This window comes from Orbicella faveolata, unplaced genomic scaffold, assembly GCF_042242905.1.
Source record: "Orbicella faveolata isolate gen_17 unplaced genomic scaffold, um_ofav_v1 contig_14, whole genome shotgun sequence".
Taxonomy (NCBI): domain Eukaryota; kingdom Metazoa; phylum Cnidaria; class Anthozoa; order Scleractinia; family Merulinidae; genus Orbicella; species Orbicella faveolata.
Genome location: NW_028301541.1, coordinates 13,219,531 through 13,244,888, shown reverse-complemented (window position 1 = coordinate 13,244,888; position 25,358 = coordinate 13,219,531). Strand labels below are relative to the sequence as shown.

General features: G+C 40.4%; 1 protein-coding gene and 1 pseudogene across 1 annotated transcript; one reads left to right on the top strand and one right to left on the bottom strand.

Annotated features, from left to right (window-relative positions):
* Window positions 1-554: 554 nt before the first annotated feature.
* On the top strand, window positions 555-24,587 carry LOC110066793 (guanine nucleotide exchange factor C9orf72-like). The gene is made up of 10 exons (XM_020774042.2): window positions 555-956; window positions 13,991-14,269; window positions 15,288-15,386; window positions 16,066-16,127; window positions 16,963-17,035; window positions 17,648-17,773; window positions 18,709-18,908; window positions 23,191-23,248; window positions 23,723-23,832; window positions 24,074-24,587. The coding sequence occupies exons 1-10, from the start codon at window positions 732-734 to the stop codon at window positions 24,264-24,266; spliced, it is 1,425 nt and encodes a 474-aa protein (XP_020629701.2). The 5' UTR covers window positions 555-731; the 3' UTR covers window positions 24,267-24,587.
* LOC149114082 (uncharacterized) lies at window positions 19,543-20,616 on the bottom strand (annotated as a pseudogene).
* Window positions 24,588-25,358: the final 771 nt, after the last annotated feature.

The window sequence follows — 25,358 nt, the reverse complement described above, 5'->3', positions numbered from 1 at the left end:
TTCGTGTTGAACAATATTTGCCAAAATATACACAAAGGGCTTTTTTTCTGTCACTTTTTTTATTTGAATATCTTCCCCTAACATTAGTCAGATTTTTCTAGTTATAATCTCAAGTGTTTTACTGACAACTTAATTGATGGTAGTTTTCGGGGCTCTTGTAGTATTTTAATATTATCTGTATTTTTGTCCAGTTTATGTTATATGAGGGCTCCATTAACAATAGCTGTGCTAAATCGGATGTCTGTGAATAAATATTTATTTGAATAGAAAATGACGACTGGTTCGTTTTACACTTAATAGAGCTTTCGGCATTTTCAGAGTGGGAAAAGTGTTAGGAAACCTTGTTTTGATAACTTTGCGTATTCGAATAAACACTTTCTCAACAAAATAAAGTAAAATTGTGGACTGTGAAAACAAACAACCAGGGATGGGGGGCGGGAGGAGGGGGGGGGAGTCTTTGAAAATTCATTCTGGTTCTCAAAAGATTGACAGATCTCTCATTTACTGATGTAATCGGAAACCCGAAAAGCGGCAAGATCGAAGTCCTTCCTCTCCTCCCCGAGCAAGAGATCTGGGACCAACTGTTTCGAGGAAAATGGCGGCGCACCTTCATAGAAACAAAGCCATTCTGTTGTTCCCACAAGTAAACTGTTCGTAGCTAGCATATAAGATAAGTCCTTAGATGCTAAGGCACACCTAGGACGGCTGTGTCCTTGTGTTTATCGTACAGCATGACTGATACGTCTAAAGCAAAGGAGTGTTTGGAGGAGAGCAATACGAGTTTCTGGACGACACCTTCTGATGATGGCTTCCGGTTTTCGAATCTTACGACAAGTCACATGTCAATGCTTAAAGAAAGCGGGCCTTTTGTTGCTATAGTGTTGTCCTATTGGGATAACTTATTAGGACCGAGACTGCAGCACGTGTGGAGAGGAGCGGGAGACACAGAGTCTCAGGTTGGTCTAAGTTTTGGGATTATATTTGTCCTTATCACCAATGCCATCGAAAGTCAAGCTAATCAGAATACAGGAAAGCCGTTGTATATTCTACGGTATTACATCCGATTTTCCCATCATGCGCCGCACGTATGTTACATTGATTGTGTTGGCCACTGTTCTTTATATGGCTTGGTATAACATAGTTATGCACTAGTTATACACTAGTCAATTGAAACCCCCACCCCTTGGGTCCCGGGGAAGGATGGGGGATTTGACATTGACCCTGGTCAAAAGGCATCAATGTCCCTACCCCCTGAGGCCAGAGTTCAGATCAAACGCCCTTACCCCTGAGGCAAGAAAGTTGAAATTATCAAAAGTTTCAAGAAAAAACAAATGCATTTAAATGTTCGTCTTCCGTTTACATGTATGGTATTGGTATCGGCATTATTGGACAATCTAGTCCATAATTTTAGCGTGTGTCAGTAATTGTACATTTCCTTAAACATTTAAACATTTACACATTTAAACTTTTACATGTATGCAGTTTTGATTATAATTATTAGTACAATACTAACTTCACATTCAGATATGTATGTCATATTTTTGGAAAATTATCCGTGCTTCAACAGGCTAAAATGGGTAGGTACATTTCGCTGACCCCTAGTCCATGGACTACCCTGCTGGACCTGGTCCATGGACTACTTGAATGGACTACCCATGGACTACCCTAAATGGACCACCCTGAAATTTGTGGTAAACATAAATTTAACGAAGCTAGAACCCAAACAAAAAATGCGATTGATCAACAAACACAATTTTGGAACACTTCCACTAACTATGAACAGATTTAATACCCAACTGGACCTTTGTCACAAAATATTACAACCAAAATAAAGGAAATGAGTTGCTTTTCTTGTTCCTTGTCATGGCGTAAAGAACTGGCTCACAAGAGATGAATGCGATTATATAATGCAAAATTTTCACTTACCATAGCTAGCGTGCTTTCCATATTGTGAGCAACCATAAGCGACTACTGCACCTGCTAGCTACACTCTTTTGCAAGATGGCGGTGTATGGGGTTATGTGAATGTCATGTCTTATCAGGTATCGAATCCAATATTTTGTGACAAAGGTCCAGGACCGTCCAGATGTTAAGGTAGAAAAAGTTTGAGGATTAAATCGCAGCTGTTCTGATCGGTCGCATCTCTTGTTCAGGATCGTTAAATCTGTTATATCGCAAGTGTTTCGTAATTGTGTTTGTCAATCAATCGCATCTTTTGTTCGGGTTCTAGCATTGTTAAATTTATGATTGCCACAAACTTCAGGGTGGTCCATTCAGGGTAGTCCATGGATAGTCCATTCAAGTAGTCCATGGACCAGGTCCATCGGGGTAAGTCCATGGACCAGGAGTCAGCGAAATAAAACACTCTTTAACTTTTACAGCAACATCCTCATTTTGCCGGAGATCTAGAACCTCACGGCTATCTTGGTATTAGTATAAAGCCTGTAGAAATTGAAAGATGAGAACAGGTCATGACATGAACCCTTCGACCTTCCGGATACCATTCGAATTTCAGTGCAAATTACTTGCTTCAGATTGAATATCAATCCTCCATAGGAAAAAAGATGGCGACTGGTACATTTACCCATAGTTCTTAGCGCAAGAAAACCTTAACAACGCTCATAAAAACGTGCAGAAAAGTTGTAAAATCTTCAAACCTAGGCTACACAATGTCCTCAGCATACGAACAAATATTGTAAAAATTTGGCTTTCTTTGTGCCATATAGGCTGTGTTAGGTTCACTATGTATTGTGGTAAAATGTACAGCGGCCATCTTTTTTCCTACAGTGGATTGCAGTGGATGATGATATGCGTGGTTCAACCCACCCTTACCTTTCTCATGCCTTCCCCATCTTTGTTCAAAAGTGAATTAATGCTCCTATTATCCCCTACCCTTCCCCGGGATCCAAAGGGTGGGGGTTTCAATTGACTAGTGCATTAGTCAATTGAAACCCCCTCCAGGGAAGGGTAGGGGATTTGACATTGACCCTGGTCATTGACCCTGGTCAAAAGGCATTAATATCCCTACCCCCTGAGGCCAGAGTTCAGATCAAACGCCCTTACTCTTGAGGCAAGAAAGTTGAAACTATCAAAGTTTCAAGAAAAAAGAAGTGCATTTAAATTGAAGAATTTTAAAATGTTCATCTTCCAAGTTAACATGTATGCAGCTTTGATTATAATTATTTGCTCAATACTAATTTCACACCCAGATATGTATGTCATATTTTTGGAAAATTATCTGTGCTTCATTGTCCAGGCCAAAACATTTTTTAACTTACAGCAACATACTCATTTTGTCAGAGGTCAAGAACCTTGCGGCTCGCTATCTTGATATTGTAAGAAAACCGGTAGAAAATGAAAGTCATGACATGAACCCTATTGTAGTCAACGTCAACACGTTACTTGGCTTTAATCGATAAGAAGAAATGTGCAATTTAACGATAGAGTGCGAAGAAAGCGATGAAAAGGGAGCGGTTGCTACAAACAAAATAAATTACAAGTTATAGACAAATACAATAAAAGAAACAGAAATAACGAGCCGAAGGTAGACAATACTTACAAACGTTGTATGACTAGGAAGCTAAGGAACACGTAAAGGAAAATGGCAGTGCGGTAAATAAAACAAGATGACGGTAGCGTCGCGATGAAAATGCACAAATAAACTAGAAAGACACATACAAAAGGGGACTGAAACAAAGCAAAATTATGTGAAAAAACCTAACAGAATATCGATGACGTGAAAGCGAGATAAACGAAAAGAATGCAATAATCACGAAAGAATGCAGGCTCAAACGGAAAAATAACAAAAAATTAAATGCAGCGGCAACATCTGGCTCCTCTAAGAGTTTAGTAAAACTCTTAAGTTCTCAGTTTTCAACGTTAAAGTTCATAACACAGTTCTCTACTCCTTATGGCTCCTCTGGCTGGGATTTACCCTGGTCTTCATTCTTCATTCTCCAGTATCAGCACGAGTTTGTCGATTTGGCGATCTAGGGTTGTTGTTGCCGTGGTAACTCTGACCGATCTGGCCTGTCCATTTGAATCCAGGTGTGCGTCAACAACTCAGGCCATGCTCCAGTCGTTTCTTGGGGCTCGATCATCTATGATTAGTACCAGGTCTCCCTTTTCAAAGTTTCTTCGGGGACGGTTCCATTTTACTCTCTGTTGTAGATTTTGGACGTACTCTTTTCTCCATCTTGACCAAAAGACATTGGAAAGATACTGCACACGTTTCCATCTTTTACAGAGGTATAAATCAGCTTTCTGAAAGTTTCCTGGCGGAGGCATGACAACCCTTGACTTCATAGTCAGTATGTGATTTGGTGTGAGTGGATCCAGATCCTCGGGATCACTTGACGGGACAGTGAGCGGGTAACTGTTGATTATGCATTCTACCTCAGTAAACAGGGTTCTAAAGGACTCATCGTCGAGGGTGTGGCCATGTTCTCGCATCAGTGCAGACAAAATTGATCTGACAGACCGTGTCTGGCGCTCCCAAACGCCACCCATGTGGGACGCTGCCACAGGATTCTGTTTCCATTGGATAATCCAATCAGCATTGAAGTCTCTGCAAAGATTCCTTTGGATTGCGCTGTGGTCCAGCTCGTCTAAAGCTTTCTTTAGTTCTCTCTCTGCTCCTACGATGTTGGTGCCTTGGTCTGATCTGATCTCACATACTGGCCCTGTCCTTGCTATGAATCGTCGAAGGGCGTTAATGAAGGAATCCGTTTCCAATGAGTTGGCCGTTTCAATGTGCACCGCTCGGCTAGCAAGGCAGGTAAATAGTACTCCATAGCGTTTAACATCTTTCCGTCCTTGCTTGATGTAGAAGGGACCAAAGTAATCAACACCACAATATGTGAAGGGAGGAGAGGGTGTTATTCGCTCCTTAGGAAGGTCAGCCATCTTTTGTTCACCTGTCGTTCCACGAAGATGATGACACACCACGCACTTGGAGATGAAATGTTTCACAACACAATTGGCGTTAAGTATCCAATGTTGACTTCTTAGTTCGCTCAGCATAATGCCCCTGCCAGCATGGGCGACCTTGCCAGTATGGGCGTCACGAATTATGAGGTCCACGATGAAACTCTTCTTCGCAAGGATCACAGGATGCCTTCTGAAAACTCCTCTGACTGGCTTAGTCTTCCGCCAACACGTACGAGTCCGTCCCAGTCTAGGAAAGGATCAAGGCGATACAACATACTAGATTTCTTGATATCGGACTTTATTGCCTTCGCAAATTGGCGGTCACTCTCACAATCTACTCGTTGAACTTTCTGCAGAGCTTCTATTTCTTTGGGAAATGCACCGCTTTGTACCAATTTCAGAATGGTCTTCTCTGCTCTGTCTAATTCTTCTACACTTAGGGGCTTGCATTTCACGTTTGCTGTACGTCCCACTTTGTCAGCTCCATCCTTGGGAAGCAATGCCCTCTCATCAGAGTTAGGTTTTAGATGGAGTATCCAGGCAATGGATTTTTTCATACGGTGCCACTTGGAAAAGCGTGTGAGCCTCTTCAAAAGGTCTGCGTTCTCTTCAACATCCATGCTGTGCACAAGAACCTTCTTAACGTCAGGATCATTGTAGGAAACGTCGTGTAAGTTACCAGGAAGTTGAGGCCATTCGCTCTCGGGTAGCCATAGGAAACCCTGTTTCAGACCTGTGTTATAATTAGCTCCCTAGTTCAAACCAATGTTAAATTACCGTAAACATATAAATTTGTGAAGAGCTTTTGTTGATTTTCTTTTCGATAATGATGAAAAAGTGGCTTCTTCTTAAAGCATACCCATATCAAGGCTAGAGTGCAAAAACTGTACACTATTTATGACCAAAATGGCCAAAATCAGCTAAAATCGATACCCTATTTATGACCAAAACGGTTGAAAAACCATACCCTTCGGGGCCGCACAGACCTATATAGCCCATATAAGGGAGTTCCCTCCCCCCCCCCCCCCGGGGGAAGGGCTACGTGATCGGTGAGTGAAGGAGTTATGCCTGTGCACGAGTCAGACCAATCACAGTGTGGGTTGTATCAAAGAACAAATGAAATTGCCTGTTAGAAAATAAGATGGTATCTACATTAATCTGGAGACGTGTCAGATTACTGTAGTTTGTTCAGTCAAACATTTTATGGCTTAGGGCCTGTTCGCACTAGGCGAAATTTTGTTTGATTTGCCAAAAAATCTGTCAACATGCAGCCATTTCTAGTGCGACCAATTTTTTGAACCCACCAAAATTTTTGCAAACGCAACGAAACTTCAAAGATTCTGTCGACTAGCTTTGGAGGCTGTAAAAATTTTGTCAGGCGAGAAAATCCTTTGTTCTTTGACATCCATCCGTCATTGGGTCATCAAATTTCGCAACATATGGATTACGAAGTGAACGTGACCGTATGACTTCCCGCCATTTTAATTGAACTAGATGCATCCGCACAGAAGCAACATCGATCCATGGTACTTCAATTATTATGGCTCGCAATGCTACCAAGATCAAGATCAGGGTAATCAAAGTTATTACGATTCCCAAATCACTACGCAACAGCAGTACTTCTTACAGTTTCCATCGCAGCCAACTCGAGAGGATTCACAATGCATCCACATCCGCTGAACACAGCATTCACATCCGTAACATCCACTGAAGATCAGATGACTGCTGCAGCTACTGGAAGCACAGAAAACACGAAAAAGGGAACAAAGAGAAAAAATGCCAAGTATGAAACCTTCCCCTTTAAGACATGTCACGACATGTTGATGGTAAATTGATCAAATTACTAACTGACATCCGTCACTTAAAAAAAATTTCGCATCTTCATGTGCGAACAGGATTACGAAAACAAAAAATTGGTGATTACAAAATTTTCAGTTTTTTTGCAAACGCTAAACTCAAATTTTCATCTTAGTGCAAACAGGGCCTTACTATTTAGTTATCTTACCATTACCAATATAACATTGTATGTACATCATAAACTCCCAGTTTCTTTCTTGCTGTACATCGCAACCAAAAAACTTGTCAAATCAACCAAATCAGTACTGTAAACAGTTCCATGAATGCTCCTATCTCCGAGACTTACAGTTCACAAAAAAATAACTCTTGCACGCCTTGCGTGCCTATGTTTTCAATAAAATCGCTGATTTGCTTACTCTTTTCGGCATACCAATCGTTAGCTACAGTTAGCTGGTCACCTTCACCCTCGAGGTCGTCCAACAATACAGCGACGCATCTCGTTAATTCTTCCACGGTAACACAAAATGCAGACAGATTCCTTTCCACGACGTCCACGTTTTCTTCGGTAGTCGCAGAAGAAACAATTTCCTTAATTTGCCATTGGATTCTTTTATCGACAGTTTGACAGTCTGTCCATCGAAGACGAGCAATGTAGGCTTTTCCTTTCTCTGTGCGCTGCCTTCGACTTGTTACACCGGTTGGGCCATGTCTGCAGATTCCAAACCGTCGCTTTCCAATCCAATTTGTTCCTGATGGCTTCCAGTGCTTTCGATTGGATCCATAATGTTTCAACAAATATTGTAGTCAACGTCAACACGCTACTTGGCTTTAATCGATAAGAAGAAATGTGCAATTTAACGACAGAGTGCGAAGAAAGCGATGAAAAGGGAGTGGTTGCTACAAACAAAATAAATTACAAGTTATAGACAAATACAATAAAAGAAACAGAAATAATGAGCCGAAGGTAGACGATACTTACAAACGTGGTATGACTAGGAAGCTAAGGAACACGTAAAAGGAAAACGGCAGTGCGGTAAATGAAATGAGATGACGGTAGCGTCGCAATGAAAATGCACAAATAAACTAGAAAGACGCATACAAAAGGGGACTGAAACAAAGCAAAATTATGCAAAAAAACCTAACAGAATATCGATAACGTGAAAGCAAGATAAATGAAAAGAATGCGATAATCACGAAAGAATGCACGCACAAACGGAAAGATAAGAAAGAATTAAATGCAGCAGCAACAAACCCTTTGACCTTCTGGATAACATTCAAATTTCAATGCAAATTGGATGCAGATATCATGCAAACAAATAACTTGATTCAGATTGAATATCAATTGCAGTGGATGGTGACGTGAAAGCAAGATATGTGTGGCTCAAACCACTCCATTATGGTAATGTGCCCATTGAAACGTGTCAATTGAACATGTGAATTAGCTTCCAAAAAAATTAACAGGGCATGCATAACTAGATGCAGAGATGCTGAGAGATGTCAATCATTAAAATCCCGAGTGTATATCAATGTCAAAACCACTTTTCTTGAAATTTGCTTGTGAAGACTCAATCTATTCATCATGTAATAAATAAATAATAAGAACATTTTTACACTTCTTCGCAGTACTAATTGCTCCTATTGTCTCGAACGGACTGAGAAGGAGAATAATTATTTTTTAACTCCCTATTGGGAGTTCTGGTTTTGAAGTCAAAAGGAACCGAAAATGGCAACAAAGCTTTATGGGCATGCAAAGCATCTTGGGTACGCCACTTTTTTTGGGCAACGTGTTTCAATGGGTGCGATTCCGTAATGTTTCTTTTTTCACGCCTTGGAAACTAGTACCCAGTTTTCTCACTTGCCTGCATGCCCCACGTGTGGACGGAACCTAAAGTTGAAATTAGTCAAATGAACCACCCCCAGGGGTCAGACAGATTGTTGTTCAAAATTGATTTAATGCCCCTATTATCTCCTACCCTTCCCCGGAACCCGAGAGGTTGGGATTTCAATTGACTAGTACATTATGCAATGCTCTCTTTTGGTATACCACTCAAAAGTGTTGCTTAAGTTCTAGTATGTTGGGATCAACTGTTTTTGGTGGATTGGGTTGGATGGATTTTTTTCTTGTTCTATTGGGAACAAACTGTTTTTGGTTGGTTTGGTTGATCAAGTTTTTGAACCAGTATCAAACAAGTCCAGTCCCTGAACTCTCTCTCCCCTGCTCTGTATAGAATTTGAATCTAGGCAGGGGAAAAGCGGGTCCAAGGTAAAATGAATGCATACATGTTGCCCAATGCTCATGCCCGTGAAAGTGAGATGCAATCTCATCCCCAGAGTCTCTGGTTTTGCAGTTAGCGGTGACCAAAGGACATGATACTCTAGATAAAATCAGGGAACAGAGTCACACAATTCTGGTTCCTGTTTATTGTGTGCATGAGTTTATGTTTGATAACGGTTCCTGCTGAACATGCTTCAAAAAGAGTAACCACTGTAATTAACCCAGGGTTCTCAATTTTTTGGTTCTAATCAAAAAGGATCATAGCCTCTGGAAACAAGATTGAGAGTGATGCTGTTACACGCTAGGGCTTAACAAAACAGCTTATTCAAATTACAAATTTAACTACACAGCTGAGTTGTCGCAGCCCTGCTTGGGTGTTTGGATGACAAATCACAATAGGAGGTGAAATTATAAGATGAAAGCGACTCTGCTCACAGGGTAGCTGTAAAAGATCTTCGGAAAATTCCAGGATTTTTTTATGAATTAAGCCATCAGATGCAATTTGAGGTTGATAATTAATGTGAAACAGCAAGATCGCGAAACATCAAAACCCCTATTTTTATCGTTTCCAAACCTGAAATAAGTACATGTATTTCAGTAAAGAAGGGTTAAACAAGAAAAGAAAAAGACCAATGGCTAAAAAGGGGTCTGTAATGTGTAATTGTGGGCTTATGGCTAGTGTCATTCCGTTGGGTTGACATGTTCTAGTCTTACGAGTAGGCAACTGCTAGAAAGATAAAGGTACAATAATAGATGAGTTTGGTAGAACTTTCGCATAACTTTTCGGCTCATGCTAGGAACGTACTTGAGCCTGCTGTTTTAACTACCCAATACTTTCCTACAAACCAATATAATCAGTATTTTCTTCACGTCAGGAATAATTGTCAGTGTGACGCAGTGGAGAAATTAACTGCCTTATGAGTGGGAGGCTGTGAGTTCAAGACCTAGTGATGCAGGAACTTTTTCTTTTCTACCTACTTTTTTAGTGCACAGTGCACTATTGGGATGGTTTTGGGGGCAGCCTGCCGTTGATTCACTAAGACACTAATGTGTAAACTTTAATGTTTGTTTAATTAATTAATTTCAATAAATTAATTAGTCTAGAGACAAGGAAGTGGTGGGGGTGAGGGGGGAAAGGTACACGTGTACCCTATGTAAAACATGTTACATCTACCTTAGAGTAAACATCGCAAAGCTATATTATTGTTTCAAGTAACCCCTTGCTCTCCTTGTGGTACGATTCTCTTTAGAACAAAACCAATTTGCTCTAAACACATGCGCAGATTAGTTAGCGTACATGTCTTCTATACATTAGGTGGAGGATACATTGCATAGGGAACAACAAAAATGTTGAGTGGTTTTCCTTATGGTAGAGCCCAACATGTAAGAGGCATGCCTTCTAGCATTGTAACTGTTATAAACTATGTTTCCACGCGGTTTTTTATATGTCATGTAATGTTAGGTAGCACCACTTGTCCCTTTTTAGTGCAAAAGTGAAACGTATCTTTTAGAATTACCCACAGGTTGGTTCAACAAATATCATCTGCTGTTTTCAAACTACAATAGTATGTTTGTCAGGGTTTAAATAAAGAAGGGAAATGTGTAGCTTCTCATTAGCAGCTTATTTATTTCTTGCCTTAATTGCGTCTGTAAGAGAGACCAAAGAGTTCCGGAGTTAGTGGCTTTAATATTCTGCAAATTGTAAATTTGGGACAAAAGAAACCAGGAAAGTGCTCAAATATTGCTGCAGACTCCGTGGCACCTAATGAAAGTGCAAATTAATTTGATCAGTCTTTGAGGAGACTTGTTCACCGATGCAGGATAATATTGGCCGAGTAGCGCTGTTTACCTTCGTCCATCTTCCCAGTGGGATCAGTCACTATTGTTGTGTATTAATTTTGAATTGTTTTATTGTTAACAACAAAGGTGGCAACAGAAAAAGAAAGTGGTATTCCGTGACTATCTGATAATTAAATTAGTTCTTGTTCATCCGTGATGAGAAAATTTGCATTTTGAGAAAAAACAATATCATTTCTCTTCCATTTCTTTGTCAGATAATTAACTTTCTTTCATTTATCCCCCAAAAACAAGTTCATCTCCCATGTGTCTTGGAGAAAACAAGAGTTTCGTGTTGGTGCGAAGAGCTAAATTGTCACGTTTGTTCAATGTATTGTTGAATTTAAAATGAATGAAAATCATCGTAAAACACCAGAGTAAAATTTAAAAGCTGTCATGACCTTGAAAATACAACCTTGAAATGTACACACTGCTAAGGGAAAAAGCCCTAGCAGACTACCAAGGTAGATACAAACTGGAAGTGAACCAAGCAGGGGTGAATACTTATGGGACTACTGTGCTAGAGCTATCAATTGCACTCTGCACTATCTGAGATTGTATCACTAGTTTTTCCCTTTTTATAGACTTAATTTTTTCTTTTCTTAAACATTTACCTTAAGGCAGCATTTGCCTCTCAGATAAGCTCTTGTGTTAAATGAAAGGAGAAAAACAAAACAAATAATGACTGCAACAGAACAATTGAAAACTGCCACTAAACTTGCAGCTGTAAGCTGTACAAGAATTATTCAAAACAAATAAGGGGGTGGACAACATGATATGAAAGGAGATGCCCAACAAAAGCTGCAGAACACTGGCAATGGCTGCCACCGAAGGACCTGGCGAAGGAACACTGAAAATTACTAGTACCCAGTCTACTGTACCTATGAGGCAAAATATGCTCCTGAAGGTCTGTCACATGTGATCCTGTGTACGTACGTACATACATACATACACACACACACACACACACACACATACATACATACATGCGTTTATAATGCATAAGCCCACTAAAAAAAAAACCTAGGTATGGGAATTTAGTGAGGGTCCACTAAATTGGAAGGTGGGAATCCTTACCATTGTACCAGGCAAGAAACTTTGCTCCAAGAGGGCAAAAAGCACAAAGCATTTCAGCTTTACCTCAAATTGGCTAAGAAACAAACCTTTTGTTTGAGACAAACACTGTAACAGTACTTCAATTGAAGGATTTCGTGCAAAAAGGGCATATGTGACATTTTGGGTCGATTTTTATTTTCTGCAGGATCGAGCTAATTTTTGGCAGACTGACTTGTTTTGACATGAAAAGCATTGTTGCGTAATTGGTTTTGTTGATTTGCACTTTGTTTTCAAGAAATAATGTATGCAAAAAAACTCAGTTTTCCGAGCGGCATCTTTTGGAGCGAATCCTTCCAAGGTGGATTTGGCACGACGCAAACTTAAGGTTACTTCAAACCTGCACGGGGCTACTTTTTCTAAATTTTCTTTTTTCCAACCAAATTAAAGTTCATTATTCAAGGTAACATTTTCCAAAAAACGAAAATAAAATATTAAAACGCGTGCGAGTTATGGGAAAAAAGAGCTTTTTTAATAAAAGTTGATAAACCGTCAAGGTGTCATAATCCCCAAAAGGCATGGACTCCTCAGCGACCTTTTCGCGGCAAACGGCTTAATCCAGAGATCCTATATCAAATACTTTCAATTTGAGATTTCATGTCCATCAAGAGTGTCTTTTTGTAATCACGCTTCGGCAATTACTCCTCAGTTTCTTCTTGTTTTGTTGCACATCGCTTTTCTCCATTTTGCCCTTTATTGTTGACCACCGCCCTAAAACATATGCGCCTAAAACGTGACTGAAAAACTATCACTTTACCACGAGGCTCAACTTTCCATACTGTGAACGTTAGGGGTTCTGTTATTTCATTGGCTGGCGGCATTTTCAGTTGACATATCCCTCTTAGAAGGCGTGACATGTTTATAAATCTTTAGAAGGCAAAAACTTGCACTCGTTTTTTGAGAGAATCCCTCCTCTTCAAATGAATTAATAGGGTATGTAGAATCGATGGTTTTCCGTGAAATTTGGCCAGATACGGACCAAAACGTGTCGGCGAATTCTTTTATTGCATATACTTTTATCGTGGCGGTCTCTAATGCAACATGTCACGCGAATTTTTCGATAGTGGAACTTAACAGATCTATAAAAAGATAGCCAATAGAAATGAAAGAAAATGCTGACACGCTTTGAGAGATTGATGCTTTGTGATTAACAGTGCTCAGGTATTTTGCATCAACGATTGCATTTGATACCTGATTAATTCGCTGGAATTTCAGTTGGTCATTTTGGCACTAACGGCTTCTGCCGCCTTAGGAAAGCAGTTGGCAACAAAGAATTTAATTTTATTTAATTTTATTGAATTTTACATCTTATAACCTTTCTATTGATATATAGTTTGTGGGGGTTTCCTTCAAAACAGCGCACATACGAATTTTTTTCTGGAGGACACCCGCAAAGGTTTGAAGTAACCTTAAATGGTTACTCTTAGCAGCTTCGACAGCACGGTTTTTTTTAAATAGATGTTTTGATTTTTGAAAGAAGTAGAGAAATAGACCGGAAAAAAACTTGACCGACCTCGTATCAAACCGGTGTCACGACAAAACAAACTCACATCCAGCCAGTTCAGCACCTTATTCACTTGTACTAACAAAGCAACAGTAAGAGAATTGTGTAATTATATGAATAATAAAACTAGCGGCAAATACCATGCTTCGGTGACTTCATCGTTTAGCAAAACAAAGGTTTCTTTTGTTTTTCGCTCAACTAAAGATCTCCAAAAGATACCCTTGGAAAACTGAGTTTTTTGCATATGTTATTTCTCGAAAACGAAGCGCAAATCAACAAAAACAATTATGCAATGATGCTTTTCATGTCAAAACAAGTCAGTCTGCCAAAAATTAGTTCAATCCTGCAAAAAATAAAAATTGGTCCAAAATGTCACATATGCCCTTTATGCATAAAACCCTTCAATTACCAAGCAAGAATTTTAAATAAAATTGTTGCCAGTGAGGAATAACCTGCAGCTTTTGCAGGTTGTGTCTTCTTAGCACATCACACCTCCTTGGTTTATACTTTTGTAACGTTTACTTTTCATTTGACAGGAAGCAAGCGTTAAATATGTAGTGGGTCGAACTCTTCATGGAGAGCTATTGAGAGATGCCCCTGAAAACATGGTGGACACAAAACTGTTTGTGCTTAAGGATCATGGCATTGTATGCCATTCATTTATTTTCTCTGGCTGTGACAAGTCTGGTGCCAATGTTTCTGGCCTGTCCCTCATTATTCCATTCTCGGAATTCAAGAGCTACTTGCCTTTTATCGAGCTTGTGGAAGAACGAGTAAAGATCCTTATAGCAAAGCTGAGAGTTTTGCAAGCCAAGGTACATATTAAGAAAGTTTTAGGGTGAATGAGATGATAAAATTCAACATATGTAAATGCCGAGATGGTGACATCTGCTCACCAAATGATTTCATGTTAAGCTGCTTATTTATAATGTGGACTACCTGCCTCCTCCACAGGCTTTTCTTATTTTTTCTTGGCACAAAGAGCAATTGGGAGACTGGGAGTGAGCAAAAGGGCATGAGCGGGAGCTGGTAGTGAGTGAGGAGTGTGAGCGCAGGGTGCGATGGGATCCCTGCGCCCCCACTCACTAGTTAATCATTATAGTTAATCATACTATGGTGCGGGCAACATATGGTGCAGACTACAGGAAAGTGAACAATTAGACTGAGCAAGCTCAAGGTTTCTATCACAGACGCATGATTTGTTAATGTAAAAACTTTTAAAGTACACAATTTAGAAGTACGAGATCAATGTGTAATGCTTTGAGTGTAATTCAAGTTCAAACACTAAAGAGCACCCAGTTTCAAGTAGTTAAATGTCTATCACCAGGGGTTTCATTACCATTTTCAGCATTTTTCACAGGTGGGCAGAACTATTAGACCTGAACTGCTTGGTGAGACAAAATTTTCCACTAGATGGTCAAACCAGCCGGGCAACATTGTCCTCAAAGCTGGTCAATTTGCCCAATGCCAAGTCTTAAATGAAAACCCTGTATCACTCAAAAGTAATGTTCTCTTGTCAGTTTCAAATGCAACTGAATTAAGTCAGAAGCATTGCATTAGAGAAAGATTTCATTTTTGCACAGTGTACTTGTACAATTGGCACATGATTGCACGAAATGAAAATATACAGTGGAAAGACCAGTGTCCTTATAGCAAGGTAAACTTTGTATGAAGACATCTCACCTAGATCACCAAAAAGCATCTAAGTGGGTTAATGTAAGAGAAGACGTATGAGCTTTTCACAGTGACAAACAAAGTTGTCTACAATGAGAATGCTGTCTTTAAAGTCGTATTCCACTGTATTCTCTAACTTTTGATTTTTGTGTATCACAGGATTTATCATCTGCCCTGCCTTCATTCAGTGTGTATCTACCACGCTTCATTCAGACCATTACAAGCCTTAAGACAACAGGAATCCCTGAGTCAATTCCAGTGAGCATTAAACAAATATGTTCAATTATTAGCCATTTTTTTTAAAGACGAGTTGACAAGGAACAGCAAAGTTGGCTATTGTGAAAGATGAAATGTTCATGCGTATGCTTGAAAAAAACCCGGTCATCTGCTTAGCTACAGAGAGACTCATAGTGAGCTATACTAGGCTGTTTACTAGTTTCATGTGTGTCACTCATCCTGTTTACTACAGTACTTTGATCAGCAATTTTGAAAGTGTCCCCTGAGGAGATAAATATTCATACAAATTCATAAATCATGAGATACTCTTCATAGATAATGGGGTTACTGTTTTAGCTGGGGAAGGATATTCAGAAAATGCAATTCGAGATAATGTTTTTCAGTCAAAAATCAAGGGTAATTGTCTGTTTCAAGAGCAATGTTTGCTGTCTTGTCCATACCTATTGGCAAATAGGGGTGTTGTGAACCACATGCTGCAAAGTGGTGGTGGTGGTGCAATGATCACAGAACCAACCAAAATCCTGCATTTGTAACAGAGCACAATGAGTATCTGATGTACTAACTATAAAGTGCAAAACTTGAGTGGATGGCAGTTTTACAGCAATTGACTGTAATTTAATTAGTACACTAACTTATACATGTAGGTGGCATGTATGTTTTTTGTGCAATTTTGTTTCAACTTGCTCTGTTTTTGATTTAGTTGAGTGAGACTGCCTTTGGGCCTGGTCAAGCTGGCATTTTTGATGACCGTTTCTTAAGAAGGTACACTCTCATCTTTTTTGGGTTTGTACGAAAATGATATGCTTGAAAGTTTGTGTACTTTTCTTAACTCCCAGAACGACTTCTAGACACAAATGTACACTGTGTAGTTTTTTTTTTGTGTAGGAATTTCTCTGTGGGTTTCTGAAAGCAAAAAAACATTCTGCCATGTATGAAGGATTAGGAAAGCTGCACTGAGTTACTTTCATGTAGAGAGAAATGAAGCTCAACCCCTGCGGGAGTGTCTGGAAGATTCTGTAAAAATTCCAATATTGATCAGAATTTGGAGAAATGGGAGGTGGCTACTTAATTGGTGGCCACTTAATTGGGGTTGGCCGCTTAACAGAGGTGTACCTTCAATATTTTTCACCATGGGGTTACTTTCTTAGTGAACATGGCATCACTTCAAGACAATCATGATAAATGTGTTTGAATGTTTTTATCACTTGTCACCTTCTATTTCGGACTCTTATCTGCCACTGCCTTTTCCTAAACAAAGTTTTTAAATTTTGGGTGGCTGTTTAATAGAGGTAAAGACAGTAGAAAAACCCTCATCAGGACGACCCAAAGGCGGCCGCAGCTACTTAATAGCAGTAGCCGGTTAATACTAAATAGGGGTTTTATTTAGAGTATTTTTACTGCTTAATAGAGGTTTGACTGTAGAACAGTCTTAAACTTATGCCACACCCAGTATTTTCAACAAATGTGAGTTGCTACCTATCCCTTGTCCTTACCTATGTCAAGTGATGGATTAAAGAGTGGCTGCATTGAAATATTTGTTTAACAGTGAAAGGGCTTAAACAAAATAATTTTCTTGCACCTTATTTTGTTTTGACAGAGTCATCACATCACATTTACAGACATTTGGCAGTACTCTTGTTGTAGGGAAAGCCTTGGATAAAGTCAACTTGGTAAATTCAAACGCTTTTAAACCAAAAGGAGAATGTAGTACTCAATAACTTGTAAGCTCTAATTTGTGATGCTGTTTACTTGTTAAGTTATTGAGAAGCTTATTTTGACTTGGTTCTTTATTTGCCGTGTGTTGTTCTTCCAAGTTTTGACGGTGATGAAGCCTTAGAGTGTGAGTGCAGTGAAAGATTCTGAGCAGTATTTTCATGTCTTTATCATGCTTTCAACTAACTCCATTCTACTGAAATATTTTCAACATTGATTTTATTTTGCATCTATTTGTGCTGTAGTGTATTGAGATACTACAGACTGGTCTTGAATTCAGGACGAGTTTTATTGAAGATGAACAGTTCAACCTTTCATGAAGCTGATTTTAAATGGGCCACGCTCGATATATCAATATTCTAACATGGATCCGAGGCTTTCGGGTCAAAATTGCAAATGTTTTAAGTTTCTGTTTGTCTTGCGATTCCCAAAAGAGACTTGGAAACAAAGAAAACACCACCAAACATAGAAGCTTGTCCTGAAAGCCTCGTAGCCAGGTCAGAATATTGTATATCGAATGTGGCCTATTTGTGATGCAGATGTGAATAACTTTTGTTTATTCATTATAGATGGTTAACACCTTGGCCTTACTGTTGTCTTCTGAGGAACGCCAGCGATCACGATATGCAGTAGAGACTTTATCCAATGACTCTGACTTGTACGATTCTGATTTGTTTGTTCAAGGCCTGTTAAAGGTACTGCTGTGTTACCTATTAATTTTATCAGTTAAGTTTGTACCCATTCTGTAGAAACCCTTTTTTGTTACTTTGTATACTTGTGTACAGGTACAGACAATGTTTAGCGAGTCAGTTACCGTGCTTATTGTACTCTACCTGTCTTTAGGCTGTTGTTTTTATCAAGAAACAGTTATCACCCAAATTGGACAGCACATGATCCCTTGCACAATACATTTTTTCAATGAAGTTGGACAGTATATGTAATCTAGAAACAAATCGAACAGGGTGAACAATGATGGCTGCGCGCGCTAGTCCTACCTTATTCCTATTGAGCCATCATGAACGAAATCTCCATATACACACTGCCGTGCGTATATGGTATGACGTGTGCAGTTTCGATTTAGCTGCAAAATTTTCGTCGAGTTTAGTTCAAGTTGCTTTTGTGTAACAAGCGAATTTCTCATTGACAATTTTAGAACTGAACCAGGTTAAGCGTTTTCGTTCAACTGTTGCTCAACTGAGTGAGGCGTGTTAGGATCCTAATGACCTTTGTTTCCCTTCACCGTGCATTGTGAAAACTTTTTAGGCAATCACAAAAAAATGTTTTTGCCCCTAAGTTGTTGTCGCCATGTTATGAAAGAATTGGTTCATGCTTTTAGCTGTGCGTATATCGAGTTACGGATGCACTTGGGAAGTTTGGAGAGCACTCAAGAAGCTAGACGCTTCTTGAGTGCTCTCCAAACTTCCCAAGTGCATCCATAACTCGATATACGCACGCTAAGCATGAACTAATTCTTTATTAATATAGATGCTTATTCCATCACTCAATAATGCGATTGTTTTTCCTGGTTATCATCATCATCATTGTTCCGGTCTCCTAGTGGAGAATTGGGCTCTTTTCCTCTTTTCCTGGTTATAATAACATAATAATAATATTTATCATTATGCGTCAGAGTTCCAAGGAATCATTCAGTCTTCCAGTGAAGGGAATCATCACCAGCAGTCTTCCCAGTACTCTGGTTGACATGGATACAGGGGAAGTCAAACAGACGTGCCCCTTTAACGAACACACTGTCATCCGAAGAGAGTTTATCGATATCGAGCTGGCGCTACTGTTAGAGGAGGCTGAAGATGTTCCAGTTTTTCCAGCTCTGTGAGTATCATCATGACAGCAGCAACAATAACAATCTCAAGGTGTAGTCAACCTCTGTGTAGAGTTAAGTTGTTCAATCTGGAATAAGTTTTGTTTTCATGTTAAACTTCCCAAAGCATTGATACTAAAAAATGCTTAAATGCAATAGAAATGAAATCCTTTATTAGCTCTCAGTTGAACGTTAACCGACTTTTCAACAATTGCCATAGGTTAAACCGCACAGAATTTTCCTCGCTGCGAAACAATTCCTTTTTCTGAGTTTGGTAACTGACCTTACGACGCTTCAGAAATGGCTCTGAATGGAGAGGTTTTTCTCGGTGTTGGTTACCATTCGTGTTTGTCTTGGGTTTTATTTCTGTTGTATGTCGTTGAAACATATTTCACGGTTAATCATAAAAATTACAATTTCCTCGATTGTGATTGGTTTAAAAAACTCCTATTTTCCACTAATTCACTTGCCAAGTTGTTATCGGACAGTATGTTATTGGACAGTTTGTTATTGGACATTCAGTAGGAATGAGCTAAAAACTCATACGATGCGTGACACTGCTGAAAAGTTGTATATAAGGCTAAAATACTCTGAAAAGTGTCAAATTTGTTCTGAAAAACTAAACGTTTCGGGCTTAGCCCTCCTTCAGTAGGTGGATTTAGCCACGCCATACAAAAAACTGTACGCGTACGTGGGCACGGAAAGCGCACGCATGAAGTTGAAATGTTCAGCTACGGGAAACCCGCGCGATCGGTTTCGAATGCTGCGGAGGTGCTCGCTGAAACGTTCCCGTAGTCGCCTTCCAGTCTCTCCGATGTTTAGGCAATTGCAGCGACGACAAGAAATGCAATACACAACATTCTCAGACTGATAGGTGAAGTGGTCACGGATGTTATGTGCGCTCTTCGGCCCTTGTAGAAAAGTCTGAGAAGTTATGGGCTTGCACGTCTGGCATCAAGGCCGTCGGCAGGGCAATGAACCGGCATCAGTGGGAGACAGCGAGGCATCAGCGGAGTGTACGAGGATATCACCGAGGTTTCGCTCACACCGATATGATACTAGCGAAGGTTCGGGAAAAATCCTGCGTGCCTCGGGGTCGGAGGACAAGATGTTGAAATTGTGAAGCAAGATCCGTCTGGTGCCGACGTTGAATGGATATACGTTAATACCAACGGGACTTTGTTATTAGTGCTTTTATTGTGGTTTGTTGGTGTTGATGTGAGAAGCGTGGAGCGCGCGGTGGAGACTTTTCTTAGATCGTTGTTAACAAGTTTATGAGGGTAACCACGCGCCCGGAAGTATTCCTTCATCTCTGTGGCTCTGTTCATGAAATCAGTGAAGTCGAAGAAACTGACTGTAGGGAATTGCCCCCTTGCAGTGATCAGGATGGAGTGACGAGTAAGGGAGATAGTTATGCGTGTCAGTTTCTTTGTAGTGCACCGATGTCTGTAACTTGTCACCGTTAATACTCAATTTGGTATCGAGAAACGGCAATTCCAGTTCACTGATGGTAGATGTGAACTGGAGAGCTGGGTGGAAGTCAGATTCGTAATCGATGTACTGCTCCAAATCGTAGCGACTGCACTGTGTGCATCCAACAACGTCATCAATGTAACGCTTGAGCAGCTGTGGGACGAAACCAGTATAACGCGCGCGATTCTGCTCTTCAATATATCCCACCTACAGACAAGCGTAAATGGGACCCATCTTGCTCCCCATGGCCACGCCACCAATCTGGCGATAGTATTCCCCACTGAACGAAAAGGCGTTTAAAGTGAGGACAAGCTCAGCCAGTCGTGTAGGAGGCTCTTTGTTGGCTCGCTGGTCGAAGAAATGGGAGGGAGCTTGTAATCCATTGTTGGGAATCTACTTGAACATATAGGGCCGAACCCACAAACGACCGCTCTCGTGTGGCTTTGATAGCTCAGTTGGTAGAGCATTTCACCGGTAACGCAAAGGTCGTGGGTTCGAATCCCGTTCAGAGCCTGAAATTTTTTCAGGTCATTTTTCCAGTAGTGTTATGGCTGCATTCGCATCTTTCATTCTTTCGGGAATCACAGTGTAGAGTGATTTTATGTCCGTTGTGAACAGGAAGCGCGGATTCTCATCGGAGCCGTCAAATGTGAAGGTGTTAAAGATTCTGAGAGCATCGTTGGTATCCTTTACGTAGGTGGAAAGGCATCTAACTAAAGGAGCCATGACTTCAACGAGGTATGCTGCGATGTTCTCTGTAGGACAACAACATGCAGACTAAAAAAACAGTTTTTTGGACAGTTTGTTATCGGACAGTTCAATAAGCCAATCACATTCAAAGTTGTAGTTTAAATCAACCAATCACATTCAAAGTTGCAGTTACGAGCGTACGTGCACGCGCTTGCTTTTGTGTTTTTGGCGCCTAATTGCCTGTAGGGGGCGCGGTGGCCTTGGAATGTTTACATCTCCTTTGTAGGTATTTTAATGCAAATTTTCCCTTTCTTTCATAACTTGGCTATTCTTCTTTTCTCGGAAATTGTAATTTTTATGATTAATTGGTAATAAGACTTCGTGTCGTCCAATTCGGTCTGTAATCATACTCGTGATAAACAAATCGGACTACCGCTGCGCGGTCGTCCGATTCTGCTATCACTCTTATGATAACAGACCGAATTGGACTCCACTCAGTCCTATTACCATCACAAAAACAGTAATATCTGGGTGTGACGACCCTACAGAAAAACTGTCATCAATTCTTGACAAGCTACAAGCTACAACGAAAGTTCCAGTGGTTGCTACACTGGTTACGGTGGACGTAACGAGCCTTTTCACAAACAGACCACAACGGGTCTACATACACACAGTATGCAGAGCGTACGAAATATTCTACGACAACAAACCTCCTATCCCTAAACGACTGACTCGAAAAAGCGCTAAGGTTAATCCTTCAAGAAAACTTCTTCCAGTTCACTAGAAAACACTACCTACAGACCCATGGTACAGCCATGGTCCTTTGCCAATATCTTTATGGCTAAGGTCGAAACATAAATCTTAAACCAAAGCGCATTTAAACCGCTCGTTTGGAAATGCTATATAGACGACATATTTTCCCTCTGGACTATTAAGAGAGAGGGAATAATACAGTTCATTGTACAAGCAAACGATCAAATTTAACGCTGAAATTTCTGAAACAGAAATTTCTGGATACCAGCATTTATGAAGGCGAAAGATTCAGAAACAACGCTGTGCTTGATGTGCGTACACACTTCAAGCCAACTGAAACATTCCAATACACGCACTTCTCTTCGTGCCACCCACCAGGAGTTAAAAAAGGCTTCATCAAAGGAGAAGCTCTAAGACTTCTCAGAACAAAATCTTCTAAAAGAGTATTTCAAGAAAAAATTCAAAACTTCAAATCACACTTAAGTGAGAAGTTATCAGGAGAATCTTATTCCTGATTCAAAGTACAGTTCGAAAACAGGTGCATGTGCTACATGTAGCACTCCAACAAAAACCAAAGGAAAACAAACGAATCTTGCCTTTCGTAACACAATACCAACCAGCAGCGCCTAATCTAAAACAAATCCTCATGAAAAACTGCCATTTAATAGAGCAACAACCATTGATACAAAGACCGCCCCTCATATCTTACAAAAGAGGGCGGTCACTCAAAGATATACTCGTGAAAGCCAAACTATGAACAAAAAGGCTAAAACACGTGCTAGGGAGTCACTCTTATTGTGCACTGTGGTACAGCTTAGGTAGACTAGACGTTTTGGGCTAAGCCCTTCTTCAGTGTGTTGAAATGAGCGAACCATTAAAAAATGTTCGTGTGCGCACACGGAAACATTCTAAATACACTGATCTTCAAGCTGGCATGGCTGAGCATGGTTAGACCGAGCTGTTACTGTGTTTCTCGCGCGTATTATACGTACAGGCGGTAAACCTATGGTTTTCGTATGGCCTAGCAAGTCCGTGTTAAATCAGTTGTATTTCATGCCGGCCTGCGTTTTTTATGACATGGCTCGCTCATTTCAACATACTGAAGAAAGCTGCCACGAAACGTCAATTTTACAGGTACTATTTTTCACTTTAAGAGCTTTTTCGGCCCTAAATTTCTAATAAACTAGTCTGACAGTGTTCCTATTCGATTTAAACAGAGGATTGAACTTGGCCTCTGTTCAACATGAATATGACACGGGGTTTGTTCTCTTCGCTAGGAGGCCTATCCATACCGTTCTCTGTGTTACTGGGGACTTTCATCTTAGCAGGGTAATGTGATTGTAATTTGGAACATTTATTTTTCTCTCTGTGCTTTAGGGGATTATTTCACAACTCAGACGAAATCGCACTCTTGGTGCAAACGCTCATGCTCGATGTAAGTATGATTAATTTTTAACGCCCTAGGTGTTCAGTATTTCTGCATTGACGCTCAAATCGCCCAAGGCTAGTTTTGTTTCTATAGTCAGTTATTTTGATTACCTTGATTGTATATTACCTTAGTACAAAAGATTAGCCTGTGAACAGGCTCTCTAGTCGAGTATGGGAGAAAAGAAGGGAAGAAAGGAGGAGAGGGAGAGGGCTGATCTGACCAATCAGAGGTTACACAAAATCTAGTGCACAGCGGGTTCCTTGGAACGGCGACACTCAACCTTTGTCTACGGGCTCCGACGCTCCCACTCCCAACCCCATTCTCCCCTCGGCCACTTCACTCTCCGCCAGTCTCTTCTCAACCCTTCCAGGCGCGGTCAGACCCCTCTAGCCATAGCCTGTGGACAGGCTAACAAAATATTTGTTGTCCTTCAACGTTTTTTATGTTTGCCCTGTAGCTTGTTTTTTCGTTTATTTACAGCTCAATCTTCTCCCGTACGTCTGTGGTGTCCGTGAAGGATTCATCGACAATTTTTTACGCCTTCTAGACCGTAAAGCTTTGGCGCTGATTAAATACTTGGAAGCTAAATCGTATGTATAGTGTATGTGAATCTTCTTTGCTGAGTAGTCTATTTTGACGAAGTTCAGATTGCCACACCTTGATTCACTACTTCTAAAACAGTCTACGTGAACTATGCTGCATACACGCTGTAATAATGCAATTTTACGTCAGTTCTGCATATACCCGTGGTTAGCGATTCAGCTGTAATAATTATTGGTTTTATCAGTCGAGCCAGTTTTTCTCTTATAACCTACCCTGTCACGTTTTTAGGTCGTGTGGCACAGTTCCCCTGGATTACGTTGCTAAGCGACAGTTACGTCAAGACTTGCAGCTGGGTACAGAAGCTGATTACTCCATTGTGTTAACCCGCGCGGAGAAGCTACATCCGGGAATTTACACCTTTCTACAGGGAGATCCCCGGCAAAACGTGGCTCGTGTTCAGGCCCTGTTTGAGACTCTGTGATGCTTTCTGAGGAAGTGCGCCTGAAAACATAAGGAAGTCAAGAAAATCCAAAAATTTTCCGAGAAGCGTGACGTCGACGAAGATACAGTTCAACCTCGTTTCCATGGCTCCTTGGAACGAGGCTGTGCGTTTGAACAGTTGTTTGCTGAATTATATATTTGCCAAAACTGCTTCAGTGTTGTCATATAAACGTAGCTAGGGCAGGACAATAGTACTATAAACTTTAAACTGCGCAAAGTGTTTATGCTAAGTGTCTTCGACTTGTCTCCATTCATTTCTTATAAGAGAAAGAAGAATTTATTAAATACAGTCGAACCTCCACTAACTGCCACCTCCATACAACCGCCATCTCTCTGCAGCGGCCACATTTTTTTAGTCCCGGCGGACGGTCCATAATTCACTCTTACTTTAACATCTCTACATCGGCCACCTCTCCCCAACGACAGCGGCCTCTAAAGCGCGCCCCAAACTACCAAAATGGCCAGTTAATCAACGACTGAAGAATGGTGTTCACTCAAACCCCGTGTTACATTGTAAAATGTCACGAAACTTAATCCTTGCCGCGCGTCGTTCGTCTCTGTTTCTGTTTGGTTTCTGTGTTATTGATATATTTTGATTGTGTTAGGTATTTCTATGCTACAGTCAGCATTTTTAACGAGTGATAGCTAGCGTAGCGTAGCTAGAATGAGTTATAACAATTAGTTAGGGAAGAAACGATTTACTCGCTCGCTCGGTTAGTCAGTCGATAGGTGGTAAACAAATTTTTAAATTTTTAAATTTTTAAGTTTTTAAATTTCTACGCATGATTCATGAAACAGCTCGGACAAAATCATTGATAAGGTCGAAATCGTCTTCTAACTCTAACACGAGCAACAGTGATCCAACATCCGCCATTTTAAATGAGCGCGAAACTATTTTTGCGAGTGGAATGGAACGAGACCTTCCAGACCCGTCGCGGTCAATGGATCAATGAAATATTCGAACCTCAACCCGGAAATTTTGGTTGAATGGATCGCGCCCGTTAAGGTGGCTCCCTATAGTTTTACGATCGCACGCGCGCTGAGGACGAAAACTCAAGTAATCTGCGCGCGC